Genomic DNA, 24,654 nt, shown 5'->3' with positions numbered 1-24,654 from the left:
AAGGGAGGGGAGAGGAGGGGAAGAAAGTAAGAAATGAAAGGAAAGAGAAAGGGAAATGTGAAGGGGAAGAGAGAAAGAGAGAAGGAAAGGAAGAGAAAAGAGAAGCAAGGCAAAGAAAAGAAAGGCAAAGGAAAGCAAAAGGGGGCAAAGGGAAAAGGCAGAGAAGGAGAAGAAGACAAGTTGCATGCCGCCGGCGCCAGCCGAGGGGAATCCGGCAGCGGACCCCCGCAGCTGCCTCTCCCCCTCCTGCAGGCCCCAGGCCGCCCCCAGGCCGGCCTTAGCAACGTGAGGCCGCAGGCGGTTGGTAGGGCCGGGGCAGGAAGTGCTTCGTGGCGGCGGAGAGCACTTCCGGGGCAGCGCGGCATGGCGGCGCCGGGCCGGTGAGCGGGGCCGGGAGGAGCGGGCTGTGTGCTGGGAGCGGGGTCGGGCCTCGGTGCGGGGGCATGGAGGGGCGCTCGGGGGAGGAGCTGGCGGTGCTGCCGGCACGCAGAGGCGATGCGTGCGGCGCCGGCGAGTGGTGCGGGGTCGGGGGGCAGCTTCCTCTCAGGGAAGGCCGTGCGAGTGCGGAGCTTTGTTGGTGTTTCGGACGTGTGAAGGAGGAGGCCCCGTAGGGCCTAGTTGTGGCCACAAAGCCCGGGCGGGCAGTGGAGCAAGGCGCCCGGGTGCTGTGTTGGCCGGAGGGCACGGAGCTGGAAGAAGGTTTGTGAAGATGTGCTTCCTGTGGACGTCCGTTGTCGGGACGAGGCAGGGCTGCAGTTGTGTGTGATTGTGTTTGTTGCTTGGGAGAAGTGCTGCCTTAGTAGGCTGGGGAGGATGGAGAGGGAGATTTTCAGACTGGCATCAGTCAGGAGCGCGGCACGTTTCTGCGTGCTTTGCTCATGCTGTTGTGTGGGTCCCCGCGAAGCATGGGTGAGCCAGGGTGGCCCCGTGTGTGTGTGCCAGCATTGTGCGCGGGTTTGGAATGGAGTCAGAGTGATTGTAATGACAATGCAGCTGGCGGTATTTCTGGTAGGGAATGGTTGAATCCCCAGCCGTGAGGCGCAAGAAGAGGCGCTGGATGCTAAGGTGGAAAGCGGAGCTTGTGTGTGCCAGGAGGCAGGCGTGGTGAGGTGCGCTTTGGAGCCTGCTGTTGTTGGCGCTGGGCTCGGGAGGCCCCTGAACATGGCGCTGTGTGCTGCGTGTGCCAGCCCCAAGAGATTCCCGTGTGGAAGAAGGGAGAGGATGAAGGAGGCCGAGGGCCCTTTTCTCGGGGCCGGCTCCTCTGTGGCCTCTTGCTTGCCGGAGAGAAGGGCTGCCCGCTGGGCACAGGGGGTGCCTTCTAGCTGCCGTCCCGTGCCCTGTCCTGCAGCCCCCTCCTCATGCTATGTGGAACGCCATGGCCAGCAGTGCGGCTGCCATTTTAGAACCTTCGCCGCATCACAGCCGTCACCTTGGTCACCGCTGCCCCGGCCAACGCACTCGCCTCTGAGAGCTCTGGCAGCCATGTCAGGAGCAAAGAGAGCGAGGGGCGAAGCTTGCCCAATTTCCAATAGGAAGGGAGAGCTGGGGGCCCCAGAAGCGAAGAGGAGGAGGGGGGCCGCCTTGAAGATCAAGCGGAGGAGGAAGGAAAAGAGAGTGCGTTTCCATCGCGCCTGGACCAGCGCTGTGACCACCTCCGTGGAGCCCATGGAGGTGGATCCACCTCCGGATGAGCCCATGGAGGTGGATCCGCCTGCGGCACAGCTGGCCTGGCACCACACCACCGTGCCAGGCCCCGCATCGGCGCCGTCCCACCGCCGCTGGTCCAGGCGCTCGGCTCCCTACCCGCTGCGCGGCCCCCCGCCCCCAGCATTAGCTGGGTGGCATTAGTTTCCATCAGCTCCTCCTCTGGAGCCAATTCTGCGGGCCCCCAGCTCCATCTTCACCCTGTTATGTCCCCGTCCCTGTTTTTCTTGTTGATTTTAGTGTTAAGTTTAGTGTTAGTGTTAGGAGTAGGTTATTGTTCATGTTTTAGAGTTAGGCATAGGTTACTCGTAGTCTTTTAGTGTTAGGCATAGGTTCCTGTTCTTGAGTTAGGCATAGCTTACTCGTAGTCTTTTAGTGTTAGGCATAGGTTCCTGTTCTTCTGTTCGAGTTAGGCATAGGTTAGTTGTAGTCTTTTAGTGTTAGGCATAGGTTCTTGTTCATACTTGACAGTTAGGGGTCGATTGCTGGTGTCAGGTGGAAGTGAGCAGTGCTCACTCGGTAAGCACACGGCTGATTGATCGTGCGAAGACATGAGTGCGAGTGCCGTGAGCACGGAGGCCCGATGGCATCTTGGATGGATTGAATTTGCAGCTTGTGACTTTTGTGTTGCAGACCGTCGAGGAGCAGAGTGTGAGTGGCTGCGACATTGCGTTGGGCCTCAGGAGAACAGCGTGTGACTGTGTCTCGAGCATCCTGCGTGGCCGTTGCCAGGTAGGTGTGCCTTCCTTTGCAGTAAGCAGTGCTTAGGCGTGAGCCCAGCTCATCCCCCTGTCCTGAGCAGATGGGCTTTCTGCGTGCTTTATTGCTGTGCTTGGTGCCGTCCGGCACAGCAGCAGCAAGGCCGTGAACACGTACGTAGCCAGGTAGATGCAAATGTGCAAGTGATGGTATGAATACTCTTGTTGTTAGTGTTCATGAGACAGTGGTCGTGCGTGTGTGATCAAGCTCAGGGAGAAGTTGATTCTTGCGTGTTCAGCTGTTGCTGAAATGCAAGTTTGGCATCCCTCCTTGTGGTTGGGTCGGAAGACCAAAGATATGTTCAGAGCACGTCTGTGAGTCAGGCTGGGAGTTTTTGCTAGCAGGAAGTCACAGCGTCGGAGCGCACGAATGGAATGATGGCTCTCGTTTCCCCCTTGTAGAAAGCAGCCTCCTGGAGAGCAGCAGAGCAGCAGGCTGTCTGCGCTATGGCCGCTGAACTGCATTTCTCGCCCCGTGAGATCCCTGAGCCCACGCTGATGGAGGACGTGCTGCGCTCCGGCCTCTTCTTTGGAGCCGTTTTCCAGCTTGTGTGCGTGCTGGCCATAACCCTGCCAGTTCCCAAGTGCCCAGAGACAGTAAGTAGCGCTCTGTTTGATAGAGGTTGATAGAAATGCTGAGGAAATGGGCTGGGAGGGAAGCAGCTGGAGCCGTGGCCTACGGTAGCGCGCCGCGGCATTGCTGAGAGTGCGGCAGTTTGTTCTGTCCTTCCTTGGGCGTGCGTGCTGTTCCTGGTGGCACGCAAGGAGCCTGGAGGTGCAAGCTCATCTTATCGTGGTGCTGGTGCTGCTGGTGCTGCTGCTTCTGTGGGCTGTGAGTTGCAGGCAGGGCGTCCCCCTGTGCAGGGACTGCCTTGCAGGCAAGGCCTGTAGACTGTAGCTTCCGTGGGATTTTGGGGAACAAGAGAGAGGTGGAGTTTCTGTTGTGCCCTGATGTCAGGAAGGCAGTGTGCAGCAGTGGCACCCAAAGCTGCCCAGTCAGGTGTCTTGAGCTCCCAAAGCGAGCTGTCAGGCAATTGTCAGAAAGTTCCCTGACTGTTTGTGAATTGATTCCTGTAGGACTGGGACGGCTTGGAGTCTAAGACTTGGGAGACGGTGAAGAAACCAAAGGCAAGTGCTGCACAGCTAAGCAAGAAAGCCAAGAAGGAAAGCAAAAAGAAACGGTGAGGGCTTGAGCGCTAAGCCTCAAAGGCCAAAGGAAGCAGCGGGAATGCTTGCTGAGAGGTGCTCCAAAGGCAGCGCACTGTACGTCTGGTTTTGTGGCGTGGCCGTGCTTTCCCTTGCCCGGACATTGGAGAGGAACTGAGGAAGCTGGAAGGGCTTCTGATGCGTGACAAACAAATCGGACTTTGCCTGTGCGGGATTTCATGTGTGGCAAGAGCTGGGGACGCTGCATTCCTTCAGGGTCCTTCAGCTCGATAGCTGTTTCAGAATGTTGATGATGAGGTGAACTTACCGCATGTGGTTGGTCATGAGCGGTATCCAGGCTATTTTATTTTCTGTTGACATATCTACAAAAGGCAACCCAAATCCCTTTGTTTAAAATAAAAGGGAAAGCAACCTTTTACACCTGGTGCTGCCTCTTTCAGTAGCTGGTCCAAACATGCCTGGCTTGGGCTGGCAGTGGCAGGGCGATGAACCGGCCGGCTTCACGTCCCTCCGTGGAGATGGAGCTGCTTTTCCCGCGTTTCCATGTTGGTCTTGCCAAGTGGTGGCCTTTCAGCCAACGCGTAAGTGCTAGCGAAGCGTGTGAGCATCAGCTTGCTCTGTGAGGCCTGAGAGCAACAAAAGGAGAGGAAGCAGCGCGCGAGGAAGCAAGGTGTCCCTGCACTCAGCCCCTTGAGCTTGTCTCTCCAGCTTGCCTGGTGGCTTTTTCAGCCTTGTGTAGCACTGACTGTTCCTGCTTGCCCTGGGAAGGCCAGCTGCAGCTGCGGGCAGCCGTGGCCTGCACGTCAGGCTCCCGTTGAGCCGCGAGGAGTTCAAGTGCGGGTGGGCTGGTGTGAAGAGCAGCGCTGGGAGTGGGGCAGGAGGAGAGGGCAGCGGGAGGGCTGCAGGTGAGCCGCCTCGGGCCCAGAGCTCAGGCGTGAGCCGGGAGGGCAGCGAGCCGTGCTGCGCTGCTTCAGCTGCAATGGCTTTGAGCGCGTCATGGGCAGCGCCGCGTGTTGAGCGTCTGGGTGCTGCGAGGGCACCTTGCTGAGCCGGAGCCCGAGAGAGGAGAGGAGAGGAGAGCAGAGGAGAGGCTGCACGTCAAGAGTGTCTGCCTGCCATTTTGGCTTGGCGCGTCGGCGTCTTCCTCCTTCCGCGAAGGAGCCTGCACGGTGCACTGGGTCCAGCGTGCTACACGGCACTGCCTTCTGCTGCCTGCCTGCCTGCCCGCCTGCCTGCCTACTGCCCTGCTGGAGGGGAAAGAGCGGATTGTCGGGCTGCGTGCAGCCAAGGAGCTGGCTGCCAAGGAGGGAAACGGAGTATTGAGGAGCGGTTAGTGTGTGTTAGGTTTGGGTGTGGATGCAGCGGGGGCTGAGTCACCTCCATCAGCTGGTGGGGGCTGGGGCCGAGCGCGGTGCGTGGGGCTGCGCTGTGGGCAGGAGGGCTGCGGGGCTGGGGCAGTGGTGTGGGTGCAGCACATGGGGCCGTGAGAGGGCGTGCAGCAGGGAGGGCGTTGGGCCTGAGCCGCGCTCGTGTTTGTGGCAGCACAGGGGCTGCAGGGGATGGCAGGAGCGCAGAGCAGAGCGGGGAGAGCCGGGCTGTATGAAGGCCAGGGCATGAAATCTTGCCTTGGCAGCTACGTAGCTGCTGAGCTTTTCCCCCAAGTCTTCAGACTGTGGGGTGATAAGGCTCCGCAGCAAAGGCAGCCGGGCCCTCCTGATACTTGGGGGTTAGGAAAGGGCAAAACAAATGAGTGTCTTTCAAGAGCACAAAGCAGTGAAGCAGAGCACAAGCCATTTATTGCCTGCGTAGGTGATCTTCTCCAGGCATGTCCATTGGAGATGTGCAGACTGAGTGTGGACAGAAAGCAAAGGGAAGGGAGGGGAGGGGAAGGGAAGGGAGAGGAGGGGAAGAAAGTAAGAAATGAAAGGAAAGAGAAAGGGAAATGTGAAGGGGAAGAGAGAAAGAGAAAAGGAAAGGAAGAGAAAAGAGAAGCAAGGCAAAGAAAAGAAAGGCAAAGGAAAGCAAAAGGGGGCAAAGGGAAAAGGCAGAGAAGAAGAATACAAGTTGCATGCCGCCGGCGCCAGCCAAGGGGAATCCGGCAGCGGACCCCCGCAGCTGCCGCTCCCCCTCCTGCAGGCCCCGGGCCGCCCCCAGGCCGGCCTTAGCAACGTGAGGCCGCAGGCGGTTGGTAGGGCCGGGGCAGGAAGTGCTTCGTGGCGGCGGAGAGCACTTCCGGGGCAGCGCGGCATGGCGGCGCCGGGCCGGTGAGCGGGGCCGGGAGGAGCGGGCTGTGTGCTGGGAGCGGGGTCGGGCCTCGGTGCGGGGGCATGGAGGGGCGCTCGGGGGAGGAGCTGGCGGTGCTGCCGGCACGCAGAGGCGATGCGTGCGGCGCCGGCGAGTGGTGCGGGGTCGGGGGGCAGCTTCCTCTCAGGGAAGGCCGTGCGAGTGCGGAGCTTTGTTGGTGTTTCGGGCGTGTGAAGGAGGAGGCCCCGTAGGGCCTAGTTGTGGCCACAAAGCCCGGGCGGGCAGCGGAGCAAGGCGCCCGGGTGCTGTGTTGGCCGGAGGGCGCGGAGCTGGAAGAAGGTTTGTCAAATATGATGGAGAGCAGCTCAGCAATTACCTCAACCAGCTCCTTCAGAATCCTGGGATGCACACCATCTGGCACCATGGACTTGTACGCATTCAGTCCTTGACAGCAGCCCTGCAGAGAAGGACCTGGGGGTCCTGATGGATGAAAAGCTTAACATGAGCCAGCAGTGTGCCCTTGCAGCTCAGAAAGCAAGTGGCATCCTGGGCTCCATCAGAAGAGGGGTGGCCAGCAGGGACAGGGAGGTGATTGTCCCCTTCTACTCTGCTCTTGTGAGGCCCCTCTGGAGTACTGTGTCCAGGTCTGGAGCCCCCAGTACAAGAAAGACAGGGAGCTGTTGGAGAGGGTCCAGAGGAGGGCCACAGAAATGATTGGAGGGCTGGAGCACCTCCCCTACAAAGACAGGCTGAGGGAGCTGGGCTTGTTCAGCCTGGGGAAAAGAAGGCTGCGGGGTGACCTCATTGCAGCGTTCCAGTACCTAAAGGGAGCCTACAAACAGGAGGGGAGTCAACTCTTTACAAGGGTAGATAACTGCAGGACAAGGGGAAATGGTTTTAAGTTGAAGGGGGGAAGATTTAGGTTGGGTATCAGGGGGAAGTTCTTTACTATGAGAATGGTGAGGTGCTGGAACAGGCTGCCCAGAGAGGTGGTGGATGCCCCATCCCTGGAGGTGTTCAAGGCCAGATTGGATGGGGCCCTGGGCAGCCTGGTCTGGTATTAAACATGAAGGCTAGTGGCCCTGCATGTGGCAGGGGGCTTGGAGATTCATGATCCTTGAGGTGCCTTCCAAGCTGGGCCATTCTGTGATTCTGTGAAGATGTGCTTCCTGTGGACGTCCGTTGTCGGGCCGAGCCAGGGCTGCAGTTGTGTGTGATTGTGTTTGTTGCTTGGGAGAAGTGCTGCCTTAGTAGGCTGGGGGGGAGGGAGAGGGAGATTTTCAGACTGGCATCAGTCAGGAGCGCGGCACGTTTCTGCGTGCTTTGCTCATGCTGTTGTGTGGGTCCCCGCGAAGCATGGGTGAGCCAGGGTGGCCCCGTGTGTGTGTGCCAGCATTGTGCGCGGGTTTGGAATGGAGTCAGAGTGATTGTAATGACAATGCAGCTGGCGGTATTTCTGGTAGGGAATGGTTGAATCCCCAGCCGTGAGGCGCAAGAAGAGGCGCTGGATGCTAAGGTGGAAAGCGGAGCTTGTGTGTGCCAGGAGGCAGGCGTGGTGAGGTGCGCTTTGGAGCGTGCTGTTGTTGGCGCTGGGCTCGGGAGGCCCCTGAACATGGCGCTGTGTGCTGCGTGTGCCAGCCCCAAGAGATTCCCGTGTGGAAGAAGGGAGAGGATGAAGGAGGCCGAGGGCCCTTTTCTCGGGTCCGGCTCCTCTGTGGCCTCTTGCTTGCCGGAGAGAAGGGCTGCCCGCTGGGCACAGGGGGTGCCTTCTAGCTGCCGTCCCGTGCCCTGTCCTGCAGCCCCCTCCTCATGCTATGTGGAACGCCATGGCCAGCAGTGCGGCTGCCATTTTAGAACCTTCGCCGCATCACAGCCGTCACCTTGGTCACCGCTGCCCCGGCCAACGCACTCGCCTCTGAGAGCTCTGGCAGCCATGTCAGGAGCAAAGAGAGCGAGGGGCGAAGCTTGCCCAATTTCCAATAGGAAGGGAGAGCTGGGGGCCCCAGAAGCGAAGAGGAGGAGGGGGGCCGCCTTGAAGATCAAGCGGAGGAGGAAGGAAAAGAGAGTGCGTTTCCATCGCGCCTGGACCAGCGCTGTGACCACCTCCGTGGAGCCCATGGAGGTGGATCCACCTCCGGATGAGCCCATGGAGGTGGATCCACCTCCGGATGAGCCCATGGAGGTGGATCCGCCTGCGGCACAGCTGGCCTGGCACCACACCACCGTGCCAGGCCCCGCATCGGCGCCGTCCCACCGCCGCTGGTCCAGGCGCTCGGCTCCCTACCCGCTGCGCGGCCCCCGCCCCCAGCATTAGCTGGGTGGCATTAGTTTCCATCAGCTCCTCCTCTGGAGCCAATTCTGCGGGCCCCCAGCTCCATCTTCACCCTGTTATGTCCCCGTCCCTGTTTTTCTTGTTGATTTTAGTGTTAAGTTTAGTGTTAGTGTTAGGAGTAGGTTATTGTTCATGTTTTAGAGTTAGGCATAGGTTACTCGTAGTCTTTTAGTGTTAGGCATAGGTTCCTGTTCTTCTGTTCGAGTTAGGCATAGGTTAGTTGCAGTCTTTTAGTGTTAGGCATAGGTTCCTGTTCATACTTGACAGTTAGGGGTCGATTGCTGGTGTCAGGTGGAAGTGAGCAGCGCTCACTCGGTAAGCACACGGCTGATTGATCGTGCGAAGACATGAGTGCGAGTGCCGTGAGCACGGAGGCCCGATGGCATCTTAGATGGATTGAATTTGCAGCTTGTGACTTTTGTGTTGCAGAACATCGAGGCATGTGAGTGGCTGAGAAATGGAGTTGGGGCTCAGGGGAGCAATGGGTGCCTGTGTCACAACCTTCCTGAGCGGCCCTTGCAAGGTAGGTGTGCCTTACTGTGCGCTGAGGCACTGCTGTTCAAACACAGCTGCTGGCACTGTCTGCAGCAGGTCTGCTTGCTGTTAAGCTTTGCCCTTCTTTTGTGTCCTCCTGTCCTTTTCAGCTCCTGCTCCCCTCGCCTGCAAGTGGAGCAATGCTCAGGTTTGAGGAATCGTTTCCTTGGCAGGCGGTAAAAGACGACGCGGCTGCAAGTTTCGTGTCCTTGTTTGTCATTGGGTCAGTGGAGCAAGGAAATGCTCAGAACAGCTCTAAGCCTGGAACAGCAGCGTGCGCGAGAGAATAACGACTCCTTCTCCCCTCTTGTAGAAAGCAGCCTCCTTGAGAGCAGGAGAGCAGCTGCTGTGTGGTGCTGAAGGGCATTTCTCCCAGCTGAGATCCCTTAGCCCACACTGGCGGAGAACGTGCTGCACCACCATCTCTTCTGCAGGGCCGCTTTGCAGCTGCTCTGTGCCCTGGCTGTAATCGTGCTGGTTTCCAGGTGCCATAAGCCAGTAAGTCGTGCTCTCTGAGGCTGATAGAAAGGCACGGGCAATGGGCAGGGAGGGAACAATCTGCAGCTGTGGCCTACGGTGCTGTGCCCGGCCCTGCTGAGAGTGCCGTCGTTTGTCCTGCCCTTCCTTCCATTGCACGTGTTCCTGATGCACGCCAGGAGCCTTGGGGTGCTGCTCATCTGCTGTGCTGTGCTGTGCTGTGTGTGCTGTCAGGCAGTGTCCAAGCCCTGTGCAGGCGCTGCCCTGCAGGAGATGGCTTTGGGTTCTGGTTTATGTGGGACTTTTGCGCAGGAGACAGAGGTGAAGTTTCTGGTGTGCCCTGATGCCAGGAAGGCAGTTTGCAGTGCTGGCAGCCAAAGCTGCCCGGGCGGTGCCTTGAGCTCCCCACGCGAGCTGTCAGCCACTTGTTACCTGTGAAGGTTCCCTGACCGTTTGTGCCTTGATTCTTGTAGGACTGGCACAGTCTTGGGACTCAGTCTGGCGAGGCAGTGAAGAAAGCCAAGGCAAGTGCTGCTCTGCTGAGGAAGAAAGCCCAGAAGGAGAGCAAAAAGAACCGAGCAGGGCTTGAGCGAGAAGGCCCACAGGACACTCGAATCAGCTGGAATGCTTCCTCGGAGGTGGCACCAAAGGCAGCGGACTGAGTCCAGTTTTGTGGCATGGCTGTGCTTTCTCTGTCATGGACAGTGCAGCGGAACTGAGGCACCTGGAAGGGAAGGGCTTGTGCTGTGTTCCCAGCAAGGAGGGCTTGCCAGAGCCAGGTCTTCAGCTATGGCAAGAGGTGGAGAGGCTGTGTTCCTTCAGGCTGCGTCTCTTCAGGGCCAGGGCCGGTCTAGTGTGAGATTGAAGTATGGCTAGCCGGGCCTGGAGGGAGAGGAGCTGACGTAGCCACAGGGTCAGGCTTCTCCTTGTGTCTGCCTGGAGGCTGATTGACTCATTGCTAAGCAGAAACCCTGGGCGCTGGGGTTTCATTTTGGGCTGTGTTGATAGAAATACAACCCAGAGCCTTTTGTATTGAATAAAAGCAAAACCAACTTTTTCCACACGGTGCTGCCTCTTTCCATAGCTGGTCAAAAGGTGCCGTGCTTGGGCTGGCATCACAGGGCCGTGAACCAGTCAGCTCTGCCCTGAAATTCTGCTGGTTTTCCCCCGTTTCCTTGTTGGTCTTCCTAACGGGTGGCCTTTCAGCCCACCTGTAGCTGCTGCCCACAGGCTGTGAGCCTGCCCTTGCTCTCCAAGGACCGCCAGCAAAAGCACGAAGGAGGGGAAGCGGCCCGGGAGGAAGAAAGGCGTCCCTGCACTCAGCCCCTGGAGCTTGCCTCTCTTCGTGGTGGCTTTTTCAGCCCTGCGCTGTGCTGAGGGTTGCTGTTTGCCCCGGGAAGCCCCGCTGCACGCGGGCAGCCTTGGGCTGCACATCAGCCTGGCATTGGGACACGAGGAGTGGAGGTGTGGGGGGGATGGTGTGAAGAGCAGCGCTGGGAGCGGGGAGGAGGAGAGGGCAGCGGGTGGGCGGCAGGGGAACGTGCCTCGGAGCAGAGCTCAGCCTCGAGGCTGGGCGACACGGAGCCGCGCTGCGCTGCTGCAGCTCCAGCGGCTTAAAGTGCGGTACGGCAGCGCCGCGTGTTGTGCCAGGGCGCTTTGCTGAGTCCGGGGGCGGGACGGAGCTGCAGCTGGCCAATGAGAGGCACGAATGGGCCGAAACTGGCCCTGACCGATGAGAGTCCGGGGGCGGGACGGAGCTGCAGCTGGCCAATGAGAGGCACGAACGGGCCGGAACTGGCCCTGACCAATGAGTGGCCGGAGGCGGCGTGGAGCTGCGATGGTGGAGGGGCTCGCGGTGTTTTTGTGGCAGAAAATCCCAGATTTCAAGGGAACGCCTGGGATTGCTGGCAGAAAACCCTTTAATCCCTGTTTTTCCCCCAAAATCTCGGGTTTTCTCCCAGAAATCCCTGTTTTTCCCCTTAAATCTGGGGTTTTCTCCCAGAAATCCCTGTTTTTCCCCTTAACTCTGGCTTTTCTCTCCCAGAAATCCCTGTTTTTCCCAATAAATGTGTCTTTTTCTCCCAGAAATCCCTGTTTTTTCCCCTTAAATCTGGGCTTTTCTCCCTGAAATCCCAGTTTTTCCACTTAAATCTGGATTTTATCTCCCACAAATCCCAGTTTTCCCCCTTAAATCTGGATTTTTCTCCCAGAAATCCATTTTCCCCCTAAATCCGGGTTTTTCTCCCAGAAATCCCATTTTTTCTCCTTAAATCTGGGGTTTTCTCCCAGAAATCTCCGTTTTTCCCCTTAAATTGGGGGTTTTTCCACTTAAATCTGGATTTTTCACCCAGCAATTCCTGCTTTTGCCCTTAAATCTGGGGTTTTCTCCCAGAAATCCCATTTTCCCCCTTAAATTTGGGTTTTCTCCCACAAATCCCTGTTTTCCCCCTTAAATCTGGGGTATTCTCCCAGAAATCCCTGTTTTTTCACTGAAATTGGGGGGTATTCCTCTTAAATATGGCTTTTCCAGCTATGAAATCCCAGTTTTTCCCCTTAAATCTGGCGTTTTCGCCATGAGAGGCGACTGCTTTGCCCAGTGTTTTCCTGTCGCTCCTTGCAGTTCCTGCATTTGAATTACTGCACGATGATGTGCTGTTTCAACTGCTCCTCGTACCTCTGCATCATCTGCAGACTGTGCTGCCAGGGCCCTGATGGAGGGGTGGAACGCTGCTGGTGCTGGGTGGAGGCCAAGGCCCCTTTCTATCAACTGGCTTCCAGCTGAGCTTTTGCCAGTGCTCGCAGCCCTCTCTGCCTGGCCCTTGGGGTGGTTTTGTGCCCACCTCGTAGCTTTCTTTTTTAGCTGGTATGTCATCAACTTGCCTGTTGTGAGAGAGAGTGAGGAAAGCCTTACAGAGGTGGAGAGAAACAGAATTCACCGCTGTTTTCTCTCCCACCAAACTTCCCCTCCCCCCGTACACAGCTGTCACATTGGTACCCAGTTTCCCCTTTGTTCTCTGTCACCCTTTCCCTTCACGAGTCTGGGGACGACTCCTATTTTGTTTGTATCTGTTAAGCATGATGTAGAATAAGGGGGGGGAACGTCCTGGTGCTACGCTTTGGGTTCTCAGCATTGCACACCATCTCATCATGTCATGCACTGGGGGTTTGGCTGCTGATGCTCAAGTTGCGGGTGCCTGTCTGGAGGAGAAGAAGAACCACGTTTCCCCAGGAGGCTTTGCGCTCAGCAAGGACACACAGCTCCTGGCCAAGTCCCCTGATGTTCTCGTCTTCGCCTGCGCTTCTCCGCCTGCTTTTCTTCCTGGGCTCAACTGGACTGCAGTTCTCAGCTCAGCGCTGTGGTGAGGCCTATCCACCTTTCAGACACACTCTCTCGCTCGCTCGCTCTCATTCTATTTTGCTGATACCATATTTAGTAAATCAGTTTGTTGCACCTCAGATCGTTGCCACTGTTTTCAATCATTTTGGGATCCCCTGTTTCCCTTTTCCACCCTGCTGCTCATGGAACCGGGCCGAACCAGGCCATCAAGTGCTGCCATCGAGGCATCTCCACTTCAGAGCTGGATAGAGAGCGTGGAGAGAAAGAAAAGGGAAGGGAGGGGAGAGGAGGAGAGGGGAATGGAGCCTGAAGCCTGGAGGAGAGGCAATGTCACCGCGGTGTTCAAAAAGGGCAAGAAGGAAGAGCCAGGCAATGATGGGCCAGCCAGCCTCACCTCTGTCCCTGGAAAGGTGATGGAACAGCTGTGCTGGATGCCATCTCCTGACAATGGAAGAAAAGGTTATCAGGAGTAGTCAGCACGGGTTCACAAAGGGGAGATTGTGCTTAAGCAACCTGGTAGGCTTCTATGATGTTGTCTCTGGCTGGGTGGATGGGGGCAGAGCAGTGGATGTAGTCTATCTTGATTTCAGCAAGGCATTTGATACTGTCCCCCACGACATCCTTATAACAAAGCTGAGGAAGTGTGGGATAGATGAGTGGACAGTGAGGTGGGCTGAGAACTGGCTGACTGGCAGAGCACAGAGGGTCGTTGTTGGTGGTGCAGAATCCGGTTGGAGGCCTGTAACTAGCGGTGTTCCTCAGGGGTCTGTGCTGGGTCCGGTCTTGTTCAACATCTTCATCAATGACCTTGATGAGGGGATAATGGCCACCCTCAGCAAGTTTGCTGATGATACGAAGTTGGGAGGATTGGCTGAAGGCCGTGCTGCCATTCAGCAAGACCTGCACAGGCTGAGAGCTGGGCACAAAAAACGGGATGAGGTTTAACAACAGCAAGTGTAGAGTCTTGCATCTGGGGAGGAATAATTCCATGCAGCGGTACAGGTTGGGGGATGAGCTGCTGGAGGGGAGCTCTGCAGAGAGGAACCTGGGTGTCCTGGTGGACAACAGGTCGGCCATGAGCCAGCAGTGTGCCCTTGTGGCCAAGACCATTTAAGTACATCCCACACCATTACAGAATATCCCAGCACCATCCCACAACATCCCAGCAAATCCCAGTACAACCCAGCACCATCCCAGCCCCATCCCAGCACCTTCCCACACCATCCCAGCCCCAAACCAGCACCAGCCCAGGACATTCCAGCACCAGCCCACCGCATCCCAGCATATCCCAAAACCATCGCACACCTTCCCAGAACATCCCAGCAGATCCCAGCACATCCCAGCAGATCACAGCAAATCCCAGCGTCATCCCACACCATCCCTGAACAACCCAGCACCATCCCAGCACCATCCCACAACATCCCAGCACAACCCAGACATCCCATACTATTCCACACCATCACAGCACCTTCCCAGCACCATCCCAGCTGCATCCCACACATTCCCAGTACATTGCAGCACCATCCCACAACATGCCAGCCCGTCCCATCCCCATCCCAGCACAATCCCACACCACCCCAGTTCATCTTACACCATCCCAGCACATTCCAGCACCATTTAAGCACATCCCAGCACATCCCACACCATTACAGAACATACCATCACATCCCAGCACATCGCAGCACCATTCCAGCACATTCCAGCCCCATCCTTGCACATTCCCACACCATCCCAGCACATTGCAGCACATGCCAGCACCACCCCACAACATCCCAGCAAATCCCAGCCACATCCCACACAATCCCTGCACAACCCAGCACCATCCCAGCTACATCCCACACCATCCCAGTACATTGCAGCACCATCCCACAACATGCCAGCCTGTCCCTGCCCCATCCCAGCACAACCCAGCACGTTCCACACAATTCCATACCATCCCAGCACGTCCCAGCCCAATCCCAGCCCCATCCCAGCACATCCCAGCACCAGCCCACTGCATCACAGCATATCCCAGAAACATCCCAAACCTTCCCAGAACCATTCCAGCACATCCCAGCTCATCTCAGAACCATCCCAGCACATTCCCACTTCATCCCAGCACAACCCAGCACCATTCAAGCACATCCCAGCACATCCCACACCATTACAGAACATACCATCACATCCCAACACATCCCAGCACCGTTCCAGCACATCCCCACCTCATCCTTGCACATTCCCACACCATCCCAGCACATTCCAGCACATCCCAGAACATCCCAGCACCATCCCACAACACCCCAGCATGTCCAAGGACGATCCCAGCACATCTCATCCCAGCTGCTGCATCCTACAACATCCCAGCACATCCCACACCTTCCCAGCACCATCCCACCTGTATCCCACACCTTCCCAGGACATTCCAGCACCATCCCACAACATCGCAGCTGGTCCCAGCCCCATCCAGGCACAACCCAGCACGTCCTGCACAATTCCACACCATCCCAGCACCTTCCCAGCACATCCCAGCACCAGCCCACAACATCCAAGCATATCCCAGAACCATCCCACACCTTCCCAGCACCATCCCAGAACACACCAGCACATCCCAGCACATCAAAGCCCCATCCCATCACCTTTCCACACCATCCCAGCACAACCCAGGACCTTCTGACACCTTCCCAGCTCATTCCAGCACATCCCACCACATCCCAGCATCATCCCATGCCATCCCTGCACAACCCAGCACCATCCAAGTACATTCCAGCACCATGAAGCACATCCCAGCACAGCCCAGGTCCATCCCCGCACCATCCCAGTACATCCCAGCCTATTCCAGTGAATCCCAGTACCATCCCAGTGCATCCCAGCAACATCCCAGCCCCATCCCAGCACATCACTGCCACATCACAGCCCCATCCCACACCATCTCACGCCATCACAGAACATCCCAGCACATCCCAGACCCATACCAGCCCCATCCCAGTACGTCCCAGCACATCCCATCACCATCCCATCACAATCCCACACCATCCCAGCACATCCCAAGACATTCCCACACCATCCCAGCACATCCCAAGACATTCCCACACCATCCAAGCACATGCCAGAACATCCCAGTTCCATGCCAGCAAATCCCAGTACATCCCAGCTCATCCCACACCATCCCAGCCCCATCCCATCCCATCCCAGGCCAATCCTAGCACATCCCAGCACATCCGAGTCCCATCCCAGCACATCGTGCACTATTCCATACCTTCCCTGCACATCCCAGCACATGCCAACACATCCCAGCCCCATCCCAGCACCTGTATCCCACCCATGTATCCATCTAGAAGCTCAGCTTCCCCAGTCCTTCAGTGAACAGACACAAAGACACCCACCGTGCGCTGCCTTCTCCTCCACCATTTCCTTCAGGACATGGCAGAGCCTCTGCGGATATTCTCCAATTCTCCATGCCTCTCTCCGTCTCTCAGGACCTGAACACAAAGCACGAAAATACATTGCAGACAAACAAAGGACTGAACTGAATGGACTTTGGGTGAAGTCAATACAGACAACAGCCACCCCTGGGATGCCTGTGGGGCTCCAGCACGGCAGGCAGCCAAGGATTTTGGCCCGGCCTTCCCTGCAGGCACTTCTGCACCCAAAGGCTGAGGACAACTTTCCATCACACGCTGCCATCTACGCAGCTGCGGAGCAGAGTTATGCAACTTGCAGAGCTGCCAGGTGGGCAGCTGGCTGGCGCTCAGCATCCCAGCACCATCTCAGCACCATTCCAGCACATCCCACACCATCACAGAACATCCCAGCACCATCTCAGCACCATTCCAGCACATCCCACACCATCACAGAACATCCCAGCACCATCTCAGCACCATTCCAGCACATCCCACACCATCACAGAACATCCCAGCACCATCTAAGCACCATTCCACCACATCCCACACCATCACAGAACATCCCAGCACCATCTAAGCACCATTCCAGCACATCCCACACCATCACAGAACATCCCAGCACCATCTCAGCACCATTCCAGCACATCCCTCACCATCACAGAACATCCCAGCACCATCTAAGCACCATTCCAGCACATCCCACACCATGACAGAGCATCCCAGCACCATCTAAGCACCATTCCAGCACATCCCACACCATCACAGAACATCCCAGCACCATCTAAGCACCATTCCAGCACATCCCACACCATCACAGAACATCCCAGCACCATCTCAGCACCATTCCAGCACATCCCACACCATCACAGAACATCCCAGCACCATCTCAGCACCATTCCTGCACATCCCACACCATCACAGAACATCCCAGCACCATCTCAGCACACACCAGCACAATCCCACAACATCCCAGCATGTCGAAGGATGATCCCAGCACATCTCAGGCCCATCCCAGCACAACCCAGACAGCCCATACTATTTCTCACTTTCCCAGCACCTCCCAGCCCCATCACACACCATCCCACACCATCCCAGAACATCCCAGCACCTTCCCAGCACACATCAGCACCATCCCACAACTCCCCAGCATGTCCAAGGATGATCCCACCGCATCCCAGCACATCTCATCCCAGCCGCTGCATCCCACAACATCCCACCACTTCGCAGCACAACCCAGCACCAGCCCACCACATCCCAGCCCCATCCCAGCACCATCGCAGGACATCCCAGAGAAGGGCAGAAGAAGCAGAGAAGGGCTGCCCGCTGGGCACAGGGGGTGCCTTCTAGCTGCCGTCCCGTGCCCTGTCCTGCAGCCCCCTCCTCATGCTATGTGGAACGCCATGGCCAGCAGTGCGGCTGCCATTTTAGAACCTTCGCCGCATCACAGCCGTCACCTTGGTCACCGCTGCCCCGGCCAACGCACTCGCCTCTGAGAGCTCTGGCAGCCATGTCAGGAGCAAAGAGAGCGAGGGGCGAAGCTTGCCCAATTTCCAATAGGAAGGGAGAGCTGGGGGCCCCAGAAGCGAAGAGGAGGAGGGGGGCCGCCTTGAAGATCAAGCGGAGGAGGAAGGAAAAGAGAGTGCGTTTCCATCGCGCCTGGACCAGCGCTGTGACCACCTCCGTGGAGCCCATGGAGGTGGATCCACCTCCGGATGAGCCCATGGAGGTGGATCCGCCTCCGGATGAGCCCATGGAGGTGGATCCGCCTGCGGCACAGCTGGCCTGGCACCACACCACCGTGCCAGGCCCCGCATCGGCGCCGTCCCACCGCCGCTGGTCCAGGCGCTCGGCTCCCTACCCGCTGCGCGGCCCCCGCCCCCAGCATTAGCTGGGTGGCATTAGTTTCCATCAGCTCCTCCTCTGGAGCCAATTCTGCGGGCCCCCAGCTCCATCTTCACCCTGTTATGTCCCCGTCCCTGTTTTTCTTGTTGATTTTAGTGTTAAGTTTAGTGTTAGTGTTAGGAGTAGGTTATTGTTCATGTTTTAGAGTTAGGCATAGGTTACTCGTAGTCTTTTAGTGTTAGGCATAGGTTCCTGTTCTTGAGTTAGGCATAGGTTTGTTGTAGTCTTTTAGTGTTAGGCATAGGTTCCTGTTCTTCTGTTCGAGTTAGGCATAGGTTAGTTGTAGTCTTTTAGTGTTAGGCATAGGTTCCTGTTCATACTTGACAGTTAGGGGTCGATTGCTGGTGTCAGGTGGAAGTGAGCAGCGCTCACTCGGTAAGCACACGGCTGATTGATCGTGCGAAGACATGAGTGCGAGTGCCGTGAGCACGGAGGCCCGATGGCATCTTGGATGGATTGAATTTGCAGCTTGTGACTTTTGTGTTGCAGACCGTCGAGGCACGAAATGGAGTTGGGGGTCAGGGGAGCAATGGGTGCCTGTGTCACAACCTTCCTGAGCGCCCCTTGCAAGGTAGGTGTGCCTTACTGTTCGCTGCGGCACTGCTGTTCAAACACAGCTGGTGGCACTTTCTGCAGCAGGTCTGCTTGCTGTTAAGCTTTGCCCTTCTTTTGTGTTCTCCTGTCCTTTTCAGCTCCTGCTCCCCTCGCCTGCAAGTGGAGCAATGCTCAGGTTTGAGGAATCGTTTCCTTGGCAGGCGGTAAAAGACGACACTGCAGGGCATTTCTCCCAGCTGAGATCCCTGAGCCCACACTGGTGGAGAACGTGCTGCACCACCATCTCTTCTGCAGGGCCGCTTTGCAGCTGCTCTGTGCCCTGGCTGTGATCGTGCCGGTTTCCAGGTGCCATAAGCCAGTAAGTCGTGCTCTCTGAGGCTGATAGAAAGGCACGGGCAATGGGCAGGGAGGGAACAATCTGCAGCTGTGGCCTACGGTGCTGTGCGTGGCACTGCTGAGAGTGCCGTCGTTTGTCCTGCCCTTCCTTCCATTGCGCGTGTTCCTGATGCACGCCAGGAGCCTTGGGGTGCTGCTCATCTGCTGTGCTGTGCTGTGCTGTGTGTGCTGCCAGGCAGTGTCTGTCCAAGCCCTGTGCAGGCGCTGCCCTGCAGGAGATGGCTTTGGGTTCTGGTTTATGTGGGACTTTTGGGCAGGAGACAGAGGTGAAGTTTCTGGTGTGCCCTGATGCCAGGAAGGCGGTTTGCAGTGCTGGCAGCCAAAGCTGCCCGGGCGGTGCCTTGAGCTCCCCACGCGAGCTGTCAGCCACTTGTTACCTGTGAAGGTTCCCTGACCGTTTGTGCCTTGATTCTTGTAGGACTGGCACAGTCTTGGGACTCAGTCTGGCGAGGCAGTGAAGAAAGCCAAGGCAAGTGCTGCTCTGCTGAGGAAGAAAGCCCAGAAGGAGAGCAAAAAGAACCGAGCAGGGCTTGAGCGAGAAGGCCCACAGGACACTCGAATCAGCTGGAATGCTTCCTCGGAGGTGGCACCAAAGGCAGCGGACTGAGTCCAGTTTTGTGGCCTGACTGTGCTTTCTCTGTCATGGACAGTGCAGCGGAACTGAGGCACCTGGAAGGGAAGGGCTTGTGCTGTGTTCCCAGCAAGGAGGGATTGCCAGAGCCAGGTCTTCAGCTATGGCAAGAGGTGGAGAGGCTGTGTTCCTTCAGGCTGCGTCTCTTCAGGGCCAGGGCCGGTCTAGTGTGAGATTGAAGTATGGCTAGCCGGGCCTGGAGGGAGAGGAGCTGACGTAGCCACAGGGTCAGGCTTCTCCTTGTGTCTGGCTGGAGGCTGATTGACTCATTGCTAAGCAGAAACCCTGGGCGCTGGGGTTTCATTTTGGGCTGTGTTGATATAAATACAACCCAGAGCCTTTTGTATTGAATAAAAGCAAAACCAACTTTTTCCACACGGTGCTGCCTCTTTCCATAGCTGGTCAAAAGGTGCCGTGCTTGGGCTGGCATCACAGGGCCATGAACCAGTCAGCTCTGCCCTGAAATTCTGCTGGTTTTCCCCCGTTTCCTTGTTGGTCTTCCCAATGGGTGGCCTTTCAGCCCACCTGTAGCTGCTGCCCACAGGCTGTGAGCCTGCCCTTGCTCTCCAAGGACCGCCAGCAAAAGCACGAAGGAGGGGAAGCGGCCCGGGAGGAAGAAAGGCGTCCCTGCACTCAGCCCCTGGAGCTTGCCTCTCTTCGTGGTGGCTTTTTCAGCCCTGCGCTGTGCTGAGGGTTGCTGTTTGCCCCGGGAAGCCCAGCTGCACGCGGGCAGCCTTGGGCTGCACATCAGCCTGGCATTGGGACACGAGGAGTGGAGGTGTGGGGGGGATGGTGTGAAGAGCAGCGCTGGGAGCAGGGAGGAGGAGAGGGCAGCGGGTGGGCGGCAGGGGAACGTGCCTCGGAGCAGAGCTCAGCCTCGAGGCTGGGCGACATGGAGCCGCGCTGCGCTGCTGCAGCTCCAGCGGCTTCAAGTGCGGTACGGCAGCTCGGCGTGTTGTGCCAGGGCGCTTTGCTGAGTCCGGGGGCGGGACGGAGCTGCAGCTGGCCAATGAGAGGCACGAACGGGCCGGAACTGGCCCTGACCGATGAGTGGCCGGGGGCGGGACGGAGCTGCCGCCGGCCAATGAGAGACACGAACGGGCCGGAACTGGCCCTGACCCATGAGTGGCCGGTGGCGGCATGGAGCTGCGATGGTGGAGGGGCTCGCGGTGTTTTTGTGGCAGAAAATCCCAGATTTCAAGGGAACGCCTGGGATTGCTGGCAGAAAACCCTTTAATCCCGGTTTTTCCCCCAAAATCTCGGGTTTTCTCCCAGAAATCCCTGTTTTTCCCCCAAAATCTCGGGTTTTCTCCCAGAAATCCCTGTTTTTCCCCTTAAATCTGGGGTTTTCTCCCAGAAATCCCTGTTTTTCCCCTTAACTCTGGCTTTTCTCTCCCAGAAATCCCTGTTTTTCCCAATAAATGTGTCTTTTTCTCCCAGAAATCCCTGTTTTTTCCCCTTAAATCTGGGCTTTTCTCCCTGAAATCCCAGTTTTTCCACTTAAATCTGGCTTTTATCTCCCACAAATCCCAGTTTTCCCCCTTAAATCTGGATTTTCCTCCCAGAAATCCATTTTCCCCCTAAATCCGGGTTTTTCTCCCAGAAATCCCATTTTTTCTCCTTAAATCTGGGGTTTTCTCCCAGAAATCTCAGTTTTTCCCCTTAAATTGGGGGTTTTTCCTCTTAAATATGGCTTTTCCAGCTATGAAATCCCAGTTTTCCCCCTTAAATCTGGGGTTTTCTCCCAGAAATCCCTGTTTTTCCACTTAAATCTGGATTTTTCACCCAGAAATTCCTGCTTTTGCCCTTAAATCTGGGGTTTTCTCCCAGAAATCCCATTTTCCCCCTTAAATTTGGGTTTTCTCCCACAGATCCCTGTTTTCCCCCTTAAATCTGGGGTATTCTCCCAGAAATCCCTGTTTTTTCACTGAAATTGGGGGGTATTCCTCTTAAATATGGCTTTTCCAGCTATGAAATCCCAGTTTTTCCCCTTAAATCTGGCGTTTTCGCCATGAGAGGCGACTGCTTTGCCCAGTGTTTTCCTGTCGCTCCTTGCAGTTCCTGCATTTGAATTACTGCACGATGATGTGCTGTTTCAACTGCTCCTCGTACCTCTGCATCATCTGCAGACTGTGCTGCCAGGGCCCTGATGGAGGGGTGGAACGCTGCTGGTGCTGGGTGGAGGCCAAGGCCCCTTTCTATCAACTGGCTTCCAGCTGAGCTTTTGCCAGTGCTCGCAGCCCTCTCTGCCTGGCCCTTGGGGTGGTTTTGTGCCCACCTCGTAGCCCCCTTTTTTAGCTGGTATGTCGTCCACTTGCCTGTTGTGAGAGAGAGTGAGGAAAGCCTTACAGAGGTGGAGAGAAACAGAATTCACCGCTGTTTTCTCTCCCACCAAACTTCCCCTCCCCCCGTACACAGCTGTCACATTGGTACCCAGTTTCCCCTTTGTTCTCTGTCACCCTTTCCCTTCACGAGTCTGGGGACGACTCCTATTTTGTTTGTATCTGTTAAGCATGATGTAGAATAAGGGGGGGGAACGTCCTGGTGCTACGCTTTGGGTTCTCAGCATTGCACACCATCTCATCATGTCATGCACTGGGGGTTTGGCTGCTGATGCTCAAGTTGCGGGTGCCTGTCTGGAGGAGAAGAAGAACCACGTTTCCCCAGGAGGCTTTGCGCTCAGCAAGGACACACAGCTCCTGGCCAAGTCCCCTGATGTTCTCGTCTTCGCCTGCGCTTCTCCGCCTGCTTTTCTTCCTGGGCTCAACTGGACTGCAGTTCTCAGCTCAGCGCTGTGGTGAGGCCTATCCACCTTTCAGACACACTCTCTCGCTCGCTCGCTCTCATTCTATTTTGCTGATACCATATTTAGTAAATCAGTTTGTTGCACCTCAGATCGTTGCCACTGTTTTCAATCATTTTGGGATCCCCTGTTTCCCTTTTCCGCCCTGCTGCTCATGGAACCGGGCCAAACCAGGCCATCAAGTGCTGCCATCGAGGCATCTCCACTTCAGAGCTGGATAGAGAGCGGGGAGAGAAAGAAAGGGGAAGGGAGGGGAGAGGAGGAGAGGGGAATGGAGCCTGAAGACTGGAGGAGAGGCAATGTCACCGCGGTGTTCAAAAAGGGCAAGAAGGAAGAGCCAGGCAATGATGGGCCAGCCAGCCTCACCTCTGTCCCTGGAAAGGTGATGGAACAGCTGTGCTGGATGCCATCTCCTGACAATGGAAGAAAAGGTTATCAGGAGTAGTCAGCACGGGTTCACAAAGGGGAGGTTGTGCTTAACCAACCTGGTAGGCTTCTATGATGTTGTCTCTGGCTGGGTGGATGGGGGCAGAGCAGTGGATGTAGTCTACCTTGATTTCAGCAAGGCATTTGATGCTGTCCCCCACGACATCCTTATAACAAAGCTGAGGAAGTGTGGGATAGATGAGTGGACAGTGAGGTGGGTTGAGAACTGGCTGACTGGCAGAGCACAGAGGGTCGTTGTTGGTGGTGCAGAATCCGGTTGGAGGCCTGTAACCAGCGGTGTTCCTCAGGGGTCTGTGCTGGGTCCGGTCTTGTTCAACATCTTCATCAATGACCTTGATGAGGGGATAATGGCCACCCTCAGCAAGTTTGCCGATGATACGAAGTTGGGAGGATTGGCTGAAGGCCGTGCTGCCATTCAGCAAGACCTGCACAGGCTGAGAGCTGGGCACAAAAAACGGGATGAGGTTTAACAACAGCAAGTGTAGAGTCTTGCATCTGGGGAGGAATAATTCCATGCAGCGGTACAGGTTGGGGGATGAGCTGCTGGAGGGGAGCTCTGCAGAGAGGAACCTGGGTGTCCTGGTGGACGACAGGTCGGCCATGAGCCAGCAGTGTGCCCTTGTGGCCAAGACCATTTAAGTACATCCCACACCATTACAGAACATCCCAGCACCATCCCACAACATCCCAGCAAATCCCAGCACCATCCCAGCCCCATCCCAGCACCTTCCCACACCCTCCCAGCCCCAAACCAGCACCAGCCCAGGACATTCCAGCACCAGCCCACCGCATCCCAGCATATCCCAAAACCATCCCACACCTTCCCAGAACATCCCAGCAGATCCCAGCACATCCCAGCAGATCACAGCAAATCCCAGCGTCATCCCACACCATCCCTGAACAACCCAGCACCATCCCAGCACCATCCCACAACATCCCAGCACAACCCAGACATCCCATACTATTCCACACCATCACAGCACCTTCCCAGCACCATCCCAGCTGCATCCCACACATTCCCAGTACATTGCAGCACCATCCCACAACATGCCAGCCCGTCCCATCCCCATCCCAGCACAATCCCACACCACCCCAGTTCATCCCACACCATCCCAGCACATTCCAGCACCATTCAAGCACATCCCAGCACATCCCACACCATTACAGAACATACCATCACATCCCAGCACATCGCAGCACCATTCCAGCACATTCCAGCCCCATCCTTGCACATTCCCACACCATCCCAGCACATTCCAGCACATCCCAGCACCACCCCACAACATCCCAGCAAATCCCAGCCACATCCCACACAATCCCTGCACAACCCAGCACCATCCCAGCTACATCCCACACCATCCCAGTACATTGCAGCACCATCCCACAACATGCCAGCCTGTCCCTGCCCCATCCCAGCACAACCCAGCACGTTCCACACAATTCCATACCATCCCAGCACGTCCCAGCCCCATCCCAGCACATCCCAGCACCAGCCCACTGCATCCCAACATATCCCAGAACCAGCCTACACCTTCCCAGAACCATCCCAACACATCCCAGCTCATCTCAGAACCATCCCAGCACATTCCCACTTCATCCCAGCACAACCCAGCACCATTCAAGCACATCCCAGCACATCCCACACCATTAAAGAACATACCATCACATCCCAGCACATCCCAGCACCGTTCCAGCACATCCCCACCTCATCCTTGCACATTCCCACACCATCCCAGCACATTCCAGCACATCCCAGAACATCCCAGCACCATCCCACAACACCCCAGCATGTCCAAGGACGATCCCAGCACATCTCATCCCAGCTGCTGCATCCTACAACATCCCAGCACATCACAGCACAACCCAGCACCATCCCAGCTGCATCCCACACCTTCCCAGCACATTCCAGCACCAGCCCACAACATCCCAGCATATCCCAGAACCATCCCACCGCTTCCCAGCACCATCCCAGAACACCCCAGCACAT

General features: G+C 56.8%; 3 protein-coding genes across 8 annotated transcripts in view; 1 reads left to right on the top strand and 2 right to left on the bottom strand.

Annotated features, from left to right (window-relative positions):
* Positions 1 to 7,433, bottom strand: part of LOC125686153 (uncharacterized) — a 67,994-nt gene extending 60,561 nt beyond the window's left edge. The window contains exon 1 of the mRNA XM_048929872.1: positions 6,695 to 7,433. The gene's annotated coding sequence lies outside the window, so the exon portion shown is untranslated. The remainder of the gene's footprint in view (positions 1 to 6,694) is intronic.
* Positions 1 to 24,654, bottom strand: part of LOC125686152 (uncharacterized) — a 94,572-nt gene that overhangs the window by 55,780 nt on the left and 14,138 nt on the right. The window contains exons 1-3 of one of the 4 annotated variants that reach the window (XM_048929870.1): positions 22,706 to 23,302; positions 22,587 to 22,633; positions 10,405 to 12,794 (exon numbers count right to left, since the gene is read on the bottom strand). In XM_048929870.1, coding sequence (XP_048785827.1) covers positions 12,734 to 12,794; positions 22,587 to 22,633; positions 22,706 to 23,302 — 705 coding nt within the window. In that variant the 3' untranslated portion in view covers positions 10,405 to 12,733. Of the gene's footprint in view, positions 1 to 10,404; positions 12,795 to 12,947; positions 12,995 to 15,915; positions 16,012 to 22,346; positions 22,434 to 22,586; positions 22,634 to 22,705; positions 23,303 to 24,654 lie in introns of those variants that run through there. The other 3 variants (XM_048929868.1, XM_048929867.1, XM_048929871.1) reach the window with 3 other exon arrangements.
* On the top strand, positions 7,444 to 18,318 carry LOC125686154 (uncharacterized). 3 transcript variants are annotated; one of them, XR_007373687.1, is made up of 3 exons: positions 7,444 to 8,420; positions 17,993 to 18,023; positions 18,111 to 18,318. XR_007373687.1 is itself a non-coding variant. In XM_048929873.1 (2 exons), exon 1 carries the CDS (start codon positions 7,486 to 7,488, stop codon positions 8,185 to 8,187), a length of 702 nt encoding a protein of 233 aa, XP_048785830.1. In that variant the 5' UTR covers positions 7,444 to 7,485; the 3' UTR covers positions 8,188 to 8,420; positions 18,080 to 18,318. The 3 variants fall into 3 exon arrangements, 1 of the variants encoding a protein (XP_048785830.1); XM_048929873.1 differs by lacking the exon at positions 17,993 to 18,023 and having other exon boundaries at positions 18,080 to 18,318; XR_007373686.1 differs by lacking the exon at positions 7,444 to 8,420 and having other exon boundaries at positions 17,247 to 18,023; positions 18,080 to 18,318.

Source organism: Lagopus muta, chromosome 32 (assembly GCF_023343835.1).
Source record: "Lagopus muta isolate bLagMut1 chromosome 32, bLagMut1 primary, whole genome shotgun sequence".
Taxonomy (NCBI): Eukaryota; Metazoa; Chordata; class Aves; order Galliformes; family Phasianidae; genus Lagopus; species Lagopus muta.
The sequence above is the reverse complement of the archived record's forward strand: the minus strand, read 5'-3'. Positions and strand labels throughout refer to the sequence as shown.

Bases quoted from the DNA above. Each gene is read 5' to 3' on its own strand.
- LOC125686154 (XM_048929873.1), top strand. From the start codon at position 7,486: ATGGCGCTGTGTGCTGCGTGTGCCAGCCCCAAGAGATTCCCGTGTGGA.